Raw genomic sequence first — 12,500 nt, forward strand, 5'->3', positions numbered from 1 at the left:
CAAGGCTAATTTATTATATAGAAACAGTTCACATCAGGATCAATCCTACCTAGACCTATATGATCCGCATTATTATCCTTATTGAGCTCAAATAGATTGAAAACCATATTTTCAATATTAGTCCTTCTTAAATGACCATTTTCAGACAACAATGAATAACAATATTAATCAACAATAACATAGAATGGAAAGAGGGTTACACATTAATCACAGGTCCTGAGTCTGAGAATGAGTCTTTAACATCTGAAACATCTTAAACCGATAGAGGTTTCCAATCTGACTGAATTTCCTCTTGTTACACAGAGGGACACTGATACATCTTACACCCCTAACACTGCATGAAAACAGGTCCGTATAACCGTGTATCTGGGAGAATTCCGACCTATAGACATCCTGCGAAATTTGACGTGAGCGAGCATGGACGGGAATCTCCCGTACTTCGCGCGAAGTCCTGAATAATATATAAGTGCATTCTATTCTGTTCTCTTATATTCTATTATATTCTATTATATCATACACAATATTCAAATGAATACAAGATTTGATATGATCATCCCTTTCAGGCTGACTGCCCTGTTGGCTCCCTCACTATTCCACAAGTTTACATTATTTCCAATGAAGACAGAAATTAGGAGAACCTGCAGTACCAGTGTAGTTATAAGACTGCGTCCTCTAGTGGTAAGTAAGAGCCAATGCTCATGAAGGAATATCTATGATACACCACAACTCCATGTCTTAGCTTTAGGAATTCACACGTGTAAACTGTGATGGTTATGACATACATGGCATTCAGTTGAAGGGTACACATGGAGTCCAACAAATCAATCTTGTGACATGGTTCAAACACACACAGACACACACAGTCACACACACACACACACACACACACACACACACACACACACACACACACACACACACACACACACAAAATAAAATGACATGACCTCCATCAAAACACAGCAGCGTGGATCAGGGGACCACCTATTTGTCCAGCTGAGGAGTGTTTTCTGTACATGATGCTGCTGTTTTGTCTTTCTTGTACAATAAATGACCTCATGGCAGTGGGTTGTGGCAGCTCCATCTGGGAAGCTGCAGATTCCAGAGGAATCCATGGAGTGTATGTGATGGAACTGTGAACATCATGGTTTATCCTTCCTTAATATTTCTGAATGAATGCAAATGTTTATCAATTCCTCATTAGATACACTGATGGTTCCCCACACAGCTGCACTCTGGGGCACCATATGGAGGGTGGATGTACAGCCAGTACAGAGGAGTCATAATGGACTCCACAGAATATAAGTGTGGAAGGTGGATGACCAAAATGTTTGAGACATTTTTGTGCAGTAAAATGTTTATTTTAGCTTGAAAAACAGATGCACAATGAAACATTAAAATTGAGCTATACATAGGAGCCAGCCTCATGCAGAATATATACAGAATAATACAAAATAATATCGCAAATAAAACAAAATCACTATAAAATGAATATTAAACACTGCTTCGAACATCTTTTTTTTTTTTTTTTAAACTGCACACACCAATTAATAAATACGAACCATGATGAAATGTTTGAAAATATAACCCCCCCTTCCCCTCCCCCCAACACACACACACAGACACACACACTGATACAAAATATGTGATTTAAAAGATTGTCTTCTGTAAATAAATATGTTGATAAATAAACTTGAAATGGCAAAAATAACCCAATACACTGAATCATCAATCGATCAATCGAGATTGCACTGGTAAGGTGCATCCAAAGCCAAGGGTCTGATATCTGTCTGTCTGTCTGTCTGTCTGTCTGTCTGTCTGTCTGTCTGTCTGTCTGTCTGTCTGTCCTATCCTGTTTGCATTAAAGCAGTCTGAAACTGGCTGCGATCAGGCTAAGCTCTGTCTGTCAGGTACAGTAGTTGCCTGTGGAAATGAGGTTTCTCTGACCCCCTAGTCTCTCCTCAGGGGTTCATTTCTGGGGGTACATGGCCCCTGTTGTGTAGGCAGGGAGCCCTGTATTCTCTGAGATCCAGTTGTTGTAGTTGGTGATGCGTGTGTACACACCTGGTTTGTGCTTCTGAGCACAGCCGTCCCCCCAGCTCACCACCCCAAACAGGAATTGACGCCCTGAAACATCACACACCAGAGGTCCTCCAGAGTCTCCCTGCAGGGGGAAGGAGAGAAGCGTCAATACACATGCATGCACGCATGCACGCGCACACACACACACACACACACACACACACACACACACACACACACACACACACACACACACACACACACACACACACACACACACACACACACACACACACACACACACACACACACACCTGGCAGGCGTCAGCTTTCCAGTCAGGACTACCAGCGCAGAACATGTTGTCTGTGATGTGGTAATAAGTTTTGCCGTAATAAGGTTTGCTCTTGCAGACACTCTGGGAGATCAGCGCCACATCTGCCTGTTTGATGGTATTGGAGAAATACCCTGTGGGGGAGGGAGTGTCAGGATTAGTCTAGGAATAAGTGTCAGTAAGGGTCAAGGGATAAGAATTAAAGGTTAGATGTCATACCCTGTCTCTCCTTGCCGTATCCTGAGATGCTGCAGACAGTTCCAGGGGGCAGCATAGTGATAGGGGGAGGCAGACACACGGTCCGCACATAATCTGTCCGTATAGCACACACACCGTCTTCGCTCTTTATCTTTAGCAGGGCTGCAAAACACACATATCATGATTATAAGAACACTGTCAGCCCGGCTCTCTACTTACCAAAACATACCACACTCTGCACACACACACACACACACACACACACACACACACACACACACACACACACACACACACACACATACACACACACACACACACACATACCTACCTATGTCATTGTTGTGGTTGCCCTTTATGTTGGTGTAGTTCTGGTGTAGAATTAGCTGCTCCACAGTGAACCTCTTCTCTGTACCATCCGTCTTTTTGATGGAGCTCTTCCCCAGATACACAAACGTGCTTTTGGTGAGGGTGTTATAACTGAGAGAGACAAACCAGATGCTCACATTAATACACATACACACACACACACACACACACACACACACACACACACACAGAACACACTCGCAGTTGAACACATACATAAAACACACCAATCATTACAATACACACACAATCACAACAGAGTGAATGTGTGTGTGTGTGTGTGTGTGTGTGTGTGTGTGTGGTGTGTGTCTCACCCAAAAAAGCAGTGTGCAGCGGTAAGGACCCAGCAGGGTGCTATGAGGGAGCCTCCACAGATGAAACGTTTGCTTTGGAAGATGGCTGCTGTCCATGGCTGAGACTTGATAGAGGATAACTCACCACCCACAATCTTAAAACGCCTCTCCACCTTCTCTCCACATGTCAATTCTATAAAGACAAACATACACAAACTCAAAAAAATATACACAAAAAAACATACACAAAAAAAGGATGGATGGATGGATGGATGGGTGGGTGGGTGGATTGGATGGGCGGGTTGGTGGGTGGGTGGGGGGGGGATGGGTGGGTGGGTGGCTGGGTGGATTGGATGGGCGGGTTGGTGGGTGGGTGGGTGGGTGGTTGTATGGGTGTATGGGTGGGTGGTTGTATGGGTGGGTGGGTGTATGGGTTGGAAATGAAATGCCTCGGAGAACCCACCTGTGTCCACGGATGGAGAGAGAGGAGGCCTCAGAGTAGGCCTAGTAGTAGTACTAGTAGTAGTACTAGTAGTAGTACTAGCAGAGGAACCTAAAGAAGAACCAGTGAAATGAGAACGTTAGAAACTGTACTACAGTAGAACAGCAGGACAGCATTCATTGTAGTTTTGTGTGTGAGCAGCACTCACCAAAGTCTGTTTGACAGTGGGGAATCTCACAGTACTCGCTGACGATCCTCTGAGCCCTTCCTCTCTTGACCAAACACCATGGCTGCAGGCTCTGGTCAGGGTTCCTGAAAACCCAATCAGTCAATCAAACAGTCAGTCAATCAATACACCATAATCATATGACACTTGTGTTAACACAAAGGCTTAAAAACAACCTGATCCTAATCCAACCTCCCCCTTCCCCTCCCCCCAACGCACACACAGACACACACAGACACACACAGACACAGACACACACACACACACACACACACACACACACACACACACACAGACACACACACACACACACACACACACACACACACACACACACACACACACACACACACACACACACACACAGGAACCAGACAAGATTGAGGGACAATGGAGGTTCCTTTAATCAAAACAATATTAAAGCTAATATGTAACACTGAAACATTCCCACAGATATGACTCAGGAGAGGATGTAGGGACTTGGGGGAGTATTGGAGTACTATTATCAGCACAGATGACCACACACACAAACTTCCCCAAACTGCAGATAATCTTTGTGTCAGCAGACTAACTGCTAAACTAAGAACCATACACTGGTGTGTGACTTCTACATGTCAACTCTAGTTAAGCACACAAAAGAGTGGACTGCGATGTCTATTGAGTGCCAAGTGACTGGTTGCAATCCAGGCTAAGGGGTTGATAGTCACAATAGGGAGGCCGCAGAGAGAGAGAGAGAGAGAGATTCTGTGTACAGTACCTGCAGAGAGAGAGAGAGAAAGAGAGAGAGAGAGAGAGATTCTGTGTACAGTACCTGCAGAGAGAGAGAGAGATTCTGTGTACAGTACCTGCAGAGAGAGAGAGAGAGAGAGAGAGAGAGAGAGAGAGAGAGAGAGAGAGAGAGAGAGATTCTGTGTACAGTACCTGCAGAGAGAGAGAGAGATTCTGTGTACAGTACCTGCAGTAGTTGTGATGGCCCAGTCCCAGTGAGCGCGCCTGAGATCCGATATGGTAAACCTTGTCCCAAAGCAGACACCTGTGGGCGTACCTGCTCACTGACACAGAACCTCTGTAGTCCTTCCCATCTCCAACCATACACACTCTGGCTGACCGCACTACAGGAACACATACACACAGAGTTAAAGACCAATCGGATGCCTGATCCCAAATGAAACCCTTATTCCATAAGTATTTCATATAATTCTGGGAGGACAAGATCAACACAAGTGCGTCTGGTGTAGGGGCAAGGGATCCATTTGGAATTCAACAAGATTGTATGTACCTCATATGGAGTGATAGGGCTATGTATCAGAGCCTTGTGAAGGAACTGATTAGAGATGAACAGACTCACATGTGCGTGACTCCTGAGGAGGCGATGATAATCCTGCCCAGGTCCAACTCCTCAGAGAGACCTGAGAGAGACGGAGGGACAGAGAGACAGAGAGACTGTGATAAACTAAATAAAGAAACAAGGAAGTAATATCCAAACTCATTTCCTCTTTTCTGCTTACCGCTTCAACACTAGAGAGCATGGTTGCTGCTAGTGATAGAATGAGTAACAGGTTCATGTCCACAAGTGGTTACTCTTGTCCTTATATGGGGGGTCTCTTTCCTTATAGGACTTCTGCAAAAGCAAAACCAGTTTACAGAAATGAGAAATCAAACAAACATGCTTTCCTCAGCACTCAAAATAAAAACATTCTATTCCGTTTTTTCTGAATTTCTAATCCTTCTGATCCTCTGAACTTCCACATGCATAAAACCCCTCTTTCTTTCATGAACTTTCAACGCACGCACGCACGCACGCACGCACGCACGCACGCACGCACGCACGCACGCACGCACGCACGCACGCACGCACATGTGTACATGTGAGAACACAGAAAGTCCTGGCCTAAACAGAGCAAAAGCTCTGTGTGAAAACCTCTATGCATCACTCTATGCATAATGACAGGACTCAGTGAAGTATGTCCTCCCTAAGTCAGGGTGACCCATCCCTCATAGCAGGATCAGCACCTACTGTACATCTATCCCAGCACAGCAGCAGTAGTATCTTTGTTAGTGTAAATTACAACCTATTTGATGACTGTTTTGGTTGCCACAGTGGACTTGTGCTGCAATTGAAACTGCATGAGGCATTGTTTCAATTGAATTTAATTGAATTTGAAATTTCATGAAAGAAAGAGGGGTTTTATGCATGTGGAAGTTCAGAGGATCAGAAGGATTAGAAATTCAGAAAAAGGGAATAGAATGAAGTGGACAGGACAGACAACATCAACATGGTTCTTCATATCTATTGTGTCTCTCTCAGGTCTCTCTGAGGAGTTGGACCTGGGCACTCCACACACAGCATCATTTGTCTGCACATAACGATGTATCACAATACACACTATATCATATCTGGACGGAGTGTGCACACACTCATTATATCTGTGTGCCTGTGAGATTACAGTATGAATGAATCTCTCTGACTCCCACGACAACTCAGTCACCTGAACTCCTTGTCTTCCTATTATCAAAGCATCTGACTAAATTTGATTTTGAGTGTAATGTCAGCAAGGTAGGTTTACATTATTTTTAGTAATTCGCCAAGTAAGCAAAAAACTGTGTATCCTACCAGGACGGAGTCTTTAGTTGCAACCCAGAAGGGATCAGCCACAACACCAACAACCTATCTGGGAGGCACTGCTACAGTATAACCGTCTCAATCAGAGAGCATGAACCCTGCTTACCTCCTAATCAGGTTTCAGACCTCAGGGGTTGTCTCTGGTATTTTCTCTGTCTGGTTCTGCTGAGTGCTGATGTCCTCTAGACTTCTGTTCTTGTCGGCTGCTTAAATGGTTCTGTTCTGGACGGTCCTGCAGGAGAATTCTTCTTTGTTGCTTTCTCTCTCTCACTGTGTTACGCTGTCAAACTGCTTATCTCTGTCTTTGCTGTATTGTCCCTCTGCAGCTCAGTCTCTGTCTGTCTGTCGGGCCCTTGCCTCTGTCTTCCTTTTTAAGTCAACTAGCAGAGGGGTGGGAGGGGCTGTGGGAGGGGTTTTATGAATGATTGACAAGTACTTTTTATGACATGTTCCATAAAGTGTCAGTCACAGCAAATGAAATATTCAAAGAAGCCAGACCAAATGAGTCATGCCGATTACTGACACACACACACACTTGACATGATTCCGCAACCACTTCTTTAGAGCTGTGGTGGTACGCAGGAGAAAGCAATCCTAATATGGAAATCCAAAAGGCAGATGTGTAAATTTCATCAGCAACTTACAAATGATATCCTCTCAGACATTGTTGTGGTTTCTTCTAAGCAGAAACATTTCCTATGAAGTCACATAGCCAGAGCTTACGGGTAGTCTAATGCAACTGATCTTATGAAACCCAAACTCAAAACATGCTTGTTGTGTTTAAGAGTGTCAGTAGAGTAGAGCCATGTAGATTGGGGATCTTTCGGATTTCATATAGTGACACAAACACCAATGATTATGAATAATAATGAGAATTATGAATCAATAGCTCTATGAAAATCATATGTTCTAAAAAATAATCTACCATATTCTACCATAATCTACCTCATTGAAAGGTAATAATTTTCCACTCTGAGTGTACCAGGGTGTATCATAATAGTTAGAAATGTGACCTCATGATTTACTAATACATCCTGTTACCGGTGGTCTAAGGGAAAAAACAGTTGCATGGGTAACTGTAATTCACCCTAATTTTAGCTGATAAATTGATGAAGAACACATTCTCTTTCGTAATAACTTGTAGGGGGAGATAACGCCAGGGGAGAGAGGAGGGATTGGATGAGCTCATTAGCTCATGTTATATCGCCATCAACCTCCCCCTGTCCCTCACCCCTCTCACCCTCACCTTCTCTCACCCCTCACAAATACACCCTGTCCCTCACCCCTCTCACCCTCACCTTCTCTCACCCCTCTCACCCTCACCTTCTCTCTCACCCCTCACAAATACACCCTGTCCCTCACCCCTCTCACCCTCACCTTCTCTCTCACCCCTCACAAATACACCCTGTCCCTCACCCCTCTCACCCTCACCTTCTCTCTCACCCCTCACAAATACACCCTGTCCCTCACCCTCACCTTCTCTCTCACCCATCACACCCTCACTTTCTCTCACCCCTCACAAATACACCCTGTCCCTCACCCTCACCTTCTCTCTCACCCATCACACCCTCACCTTCTCTCACCCCTCACAAATACACCCTGTCCCTCACCCCTCTCACCCTCACCTTCTCTCTCACCCATCACACCCTCTCCGTCTCATCTGTGTTAACTCAGTGAGGTCACTGGAACACTGGTGACAAGATATGCCCTGGACTGATACTGGGGGAGAGACTTTGATAAAACACACCACACTGCAGGCTGCATGCCTAACATGCGTCAGTGTGAGACAATGAGACACTATGTACATGCACACACACGCGCACAGACACACACACATACACACACACAACCCTAACCCCCCCTCCTCACACACACACACACACACACACCCAGGACCAGTTCTGTTTTGAAGTTCAGAAGAAAGCAGAAGTCCAAGTGATGACAGGTTATTAACATTTTTCGCTGTTTCAGTGGTCTGTGATTCCCTTAAAACACAATCAATACTCAGAAAAACTACCAGGTGATGCAAAAAAAAAAAAAAAAGGTATAATCTCTCTTCTGTAATGTCATAGATGATTTACCATGTTGTAACAGCCTGTCAACAGAGCTTATACCACCACCATTCATAGATCCACTACACCACTGGTGTGTACACCACTTGAGTCATGTATTGTCATGTGTAACAATACAGACATACTGTACATACGCACAGGCTGCTTGGAGGAATACAACTGAATTCAGAGCAGTGGCTGAAAGTGAAATAACAGACACGCACACAGTGCAAATACATAGATAAATAAATAAATAGTGAAACAAAAATGAATGATCTCAAAACAAATTTCCAACACAACAGTTGTACAGTTGTACAGCCTGCCATTTCATCCCAGATTCCCAGTAGGTCTACACTTCAGCTCCACTGTGTCCTTCGAATAATAACCCCATCTCTGGTTTTACACACATTAGCTCCATGTATTTAGACAGCTCTGGGCAGTAGACCTAAGAAACACTGACATTGTTGTCTCATACAAAGAGGAAGGAACTCGGTGGAGGAGATTAATCTAAACTGCATGTTTTCTCAACTGCATGTTTTCCTGCAGCATCGTCCAGTGCACAGATTTGGTCGAATGTATGCCTGGCGCCCTCTAGTGATATGCTTTGAAGCCTATGTTTGAAGTGCATCTGTGAATGACGCATGCGCAGCTTTTGTCATACTTGCCTTTTGACTGCACTTTCGTTTTCAGTGTGAAAATAGTTTTCATATCGCCTTGAAATACTTTCCAGGCACGTGTAGTATTCGGTTTGAACTTAGAACTATCTAAATGCATAAAGCGCTTGCATAGTAGCCAACTAGTTAGCAATGAGCTTGATGCGACATCATTCCAAGTTTGTTTACGTTTTGCTTGTTGTATAGCTAACGGAGCTAGGCAAGGTGTACTGTGTGTGGGTGGCTGTCCTGAGAACTACAGGAAAACTGGTTCTCATGGTTCTCTCTGAGTCGATGTTGTCCTGACAATTGTCATTCTATCCAATGATTGTATTCTGTCATCCTGCCTAAAAAAGCCGAGGTAAGTCATATGATTGTATTGTGATTATATAAGCAATCAAAAGTCTCTTAAAAATCTCACTTCTAAATAAGCAAGATGAGGCATTGCCCTCTCCCTCCTTCAGTCCCAACCATTGAGATACGCGGGGAAGGATGGAGAGAACCCAGCTCAGACAGACGCAACTGTGTGGCGCGTGGGAGCTAAAGGAGCGGCTTGGGACAGGCGGGTTCGGCCACGTCTACCTGTACCAGCACCTGGTGAGTTCTGCGTCCGCCCACACACTCACCATAACTGTTACTGTGTTCATTACATTTAAGAAAGTCTATATGCGTGTGCGTGTGCGTGTGCGTGTGCGTGTGCGTGTGCGTGTGCGTGTGCGTGTGCGTGTGCGTGTGCGTGGTGTAGGAGACAGCAGAGAAGATTGCTGTGAAACTGTGTCGTCTGGAACTGAACTCCAAGAACAGAGACCGTTGGAGCAGAGAGATACAGATCATGAAGAAGTGAGTACATTTCTCCGTTTGACTGTGTAGCCTACTTGCATTCGTGGATTATGTTAGCCCAAGCAGACCTCACAACTGTATGTAGCCCTTCAATTGTCTTAGTGCTGAATGATGTTCTTGAAAGGGGCTGTGTGTTCTCCAACTCAACACAACAACATTAATGTATTGTTCTTTTAATTAATAAAACAGGGAAGTTTTTTTAATTTATTTTTTTATCTATTCACATCAAAATTGCATCAACAACAATGCAATGCAATGCAAGTAAAATGTGTGCACACGGAATACCTTCCAGGGCCCCTGTGTTTGGGGTGAGCACAGTTCTCGTGATAGCGTTTAGTCTTTATTTCAATGGCAAGAACAGATTACATGCTGAGTGCAGGCCTCCTCCGAGTCCAGTAGAGTAGTGATGGACAATATCAGCTCCCTCAGGTAGCAGCAGGTTGGCACTACCACAGTGAAAAGTTTATCAAGCACATTGCAATGATATGATCAGGGAATGCATCTCTGTGTCTACGGAGTAAGTCTCTACAGCGGGCACAACTCATTTACATAACCTGGAAGGTCAAGTATGCACAATACTGTTCAAGTCATGAATTAAAAAATTCAACCGAGTTTCATGTATGTGCGAAAACACTGCATAAACATTATTTTGCATGGACATTGGCTAGCTGTACAAACTAGGTCCTGCAAAACTAAGGACCAACAAAAGCTAGCCTCACTCACATACTAGTGTGTCTACAAGTAAGTCTCTACAGCGTGCACAACTAATTTGCATAACCTAGAAGGTAACGTATTAACGCTGTCGCTCCCAGAACCCCCAAATAACAAACATTACATGTCGGTATGTGGGGTCCGAGGCTGCCCGATTTTTGGCTGCCGAGGGCTTTCACTCCTGTGGCCTGTCTTCACGTTATCCAATTCCCGGTTGCGATACCTCATTGTGAACTTAAAGTCCTCTACTTCCATACTACCCAGAAATAATAATTTTCATATAACATCTAAAACTTAAATCCGCCATTTAAGACAAATACCTACCCGACGATATATCCCTGCATATCCCTTGCACTTCAGTTCCCAAACATCCTGTACCTGTGTACCTTCCAGGTATCTCCAATTTCACCCACAAAGGGTGGGGGCAATTAGTTTTGCAGGTGTGCAGCCGCATCATCAATCCCAATCCTAATTGCTAAAATTATTGCCTCCACTCTTTTTGGCAGAATTGGAGGTACCCTCAGACCCCACATAAGTAGAGTTGTGAGGTCCGCTTGGGCCAGGATCAATTAGCATAATAAGCAGGGATAGAGAAAGTATCAAAGCCTGGTCTCGAGGTCCTCGCTTCAATTCCGCTACTATTACTGTGCCGTTGTCTCTTTAACTCCTGTCTCCTGGTGTGTCGTCTCCTGCACCAGGCTGAGCCATGTGAACGTGGTGAGAGCCAGAGAGGTTCCAGAGGAGATGAGTCCCATCGCTCTAAACGACCTTCCCCTGTTGGCCATGGAGTACTGCTCTAGAGGAGACCTGCGCAAGGTAGGCTACAGCTCAATCAATACAGCACGGTAGATGGATAGATCATGGATGGAAAGATTGATAAAGATTGACAAACAAGCAGTACAAGCATAAATACATACATGCACTGATTGATGAATTAGTGCTCCAAGGGACACCTGAAGGGGTTAATGGTTTAATCAGTGGTTGTTTCTCTGATTTTGAAGCTTGAATATAAAGTGTTTTAGCAGTTTTTTTTGCATGAAACACAGTGATGATGCCACCTTTTGTCTGTTTTCCTAAAATCCCTTATTTAGATGCTGAATAAGCCTGAGAACTGCTGTGGACTGAAGGAGAGTGAAGTTCTCTCGCTACTCAGCGATGTTGGTAATTTGTTTATACAGTATACAGTATTATCTCTCTTAGGCTAGATTATGTTGAAATATGTAAACTGCTGTTGTCATGTAATTGTAATTGTCTGAGTTGTGTCATTCATAATGAAACACACAAACACACTCATAGGGTCTGGTATCCAGTACCTCCATGAGAATAAGATCATCCACAGAGACCTGAAGCCAGAGAACATAGTACTGCAGGAGTTGGGTGGGAAGGTGAGCTCTCTCTCTCTCTCTCTCTCTCACTCACACACACACACGCACACACACACGCACACACACACACACACACACACACACACACACACACACACACACACACACGTACAAACTCATAATCAAACATAAATCTCTCTCATCCTGTAATTCCTCTTTCCTCCCCTTCTGTATTTTTCTCTGCACTCTCTTCTCTTCTCTCCTCCTCCACTAGTTGGTACATAAGATAATAGATCTGGGTTATGCTAAAGACCTGGACCAGGGCAGTCTCTGCACCTCCTTCGTGGGAACTCTACAGTACCTGGTGAGACCTGACCCCCTAACACCAAACCCTGGTCCCTGCTCTGTATTTGAA

The 12,500-nt window shown here is 44.4% G+C and overlaps 2 protein-coding genes and 1 long non-coding RNA gene across 3 annotated transcripts in view; 1 reads left to right on the top strand and 2 right to left on the bottom strand.

Moving 5' to 3' along the window:
- Window positions 1-1,635: 1,635 nt before the first annotated feature.
- LOC310822234 (urokinase-type plasminogen activator-like) lies at window positions 1,636-4,974 on the bottom strand (the record flags this gene model as incomplete). The annotated part of the gene is made up of 8 exons (XM_083694582.1): window positions 1,636-2,164; window positions 2,337-2,488; window positions 2,574-2,714; window positions 2,884-3,032; window positions 3,236-3,407; window positions 3,678-3,767; window positions 3,865-3,968; window positions 4,838-4,974. The coding sequence occupies 8 exons, from the start codon at window positions 4,972-4,974 to the stop codon at window positions 1,970-1,972; spliced, it is 1,140 nt and encodes a 379-aa protein (XP_083550708.1). The 3' UTR covers window positions 1,636-1,969.
- Window positions 4,975-5,240: 266 nt separating this feature from the next.
- LOC310822207 lies at window positions 5,241-6,783 on the bottom strand. The gene is made up of 3 exons (XR_014554896.1): window positions 6,612-6,783; window positions 5,391-5,503; window positions 5,241-5,291 (listed from the first exon to the last, which is right to left on the bottom strand). It is a non-coding gene; the product is annotated as an uncharacterized lncRNA (long non-coding RNA).
- A 2,445-nt stretch (window positions 6,784-9,228) lies between these two features.
- Window positions 9,229-12,500, top strand: part of LOC310823005 (inhibitor of nuclear factor kappa-B kinase subunit alpha-like) — a 7,716-nt gene continuing 4,444 nt past the window's right edge. Inside the window, exons 1-7 of the mRNA XM_083695646.1 lie at window positions 9,229-9,570; window positions 9,674-9,806; window positions 9,955-10,049; window positions 11,459-11,576; window positions 11,852-11,921; window positions 12,057-12,145; window positions 12,360-12,449. Of these exons, the coding sequence (XP_083551772.1) occupies window positions 9,702-9,806; window positions 9,955-10,049; window positions 11,459-11,576; window positions 11,852-11,921; window positions 12,057-12,145; window positions 12,360-12,449 (567 nt within the window). The 5' untranslated portion in view covers window positions 9,229-9,570; window positions 9,674-9,701. The remainder of the gene's footprint in view (window positions 9,571-9,673; window positions 9,807-9,954; window positions 10,050-11,458; window positions 11,577-11,851; window positions 11,922-12,056; window positions 12,146-12,359; window positions 12,450-12,500) is intronic.

Source organism: Argentina silus (assembly GCF_951799395.1).
Source record: "Argentina silus genome assembly, chromosome: X".
Lineage (NCBI taxonomy): Eukaryota > Metazoa > Chordata > Actinopteri > Argentiniformes > Argentinidae > Argentina > Argentina silus.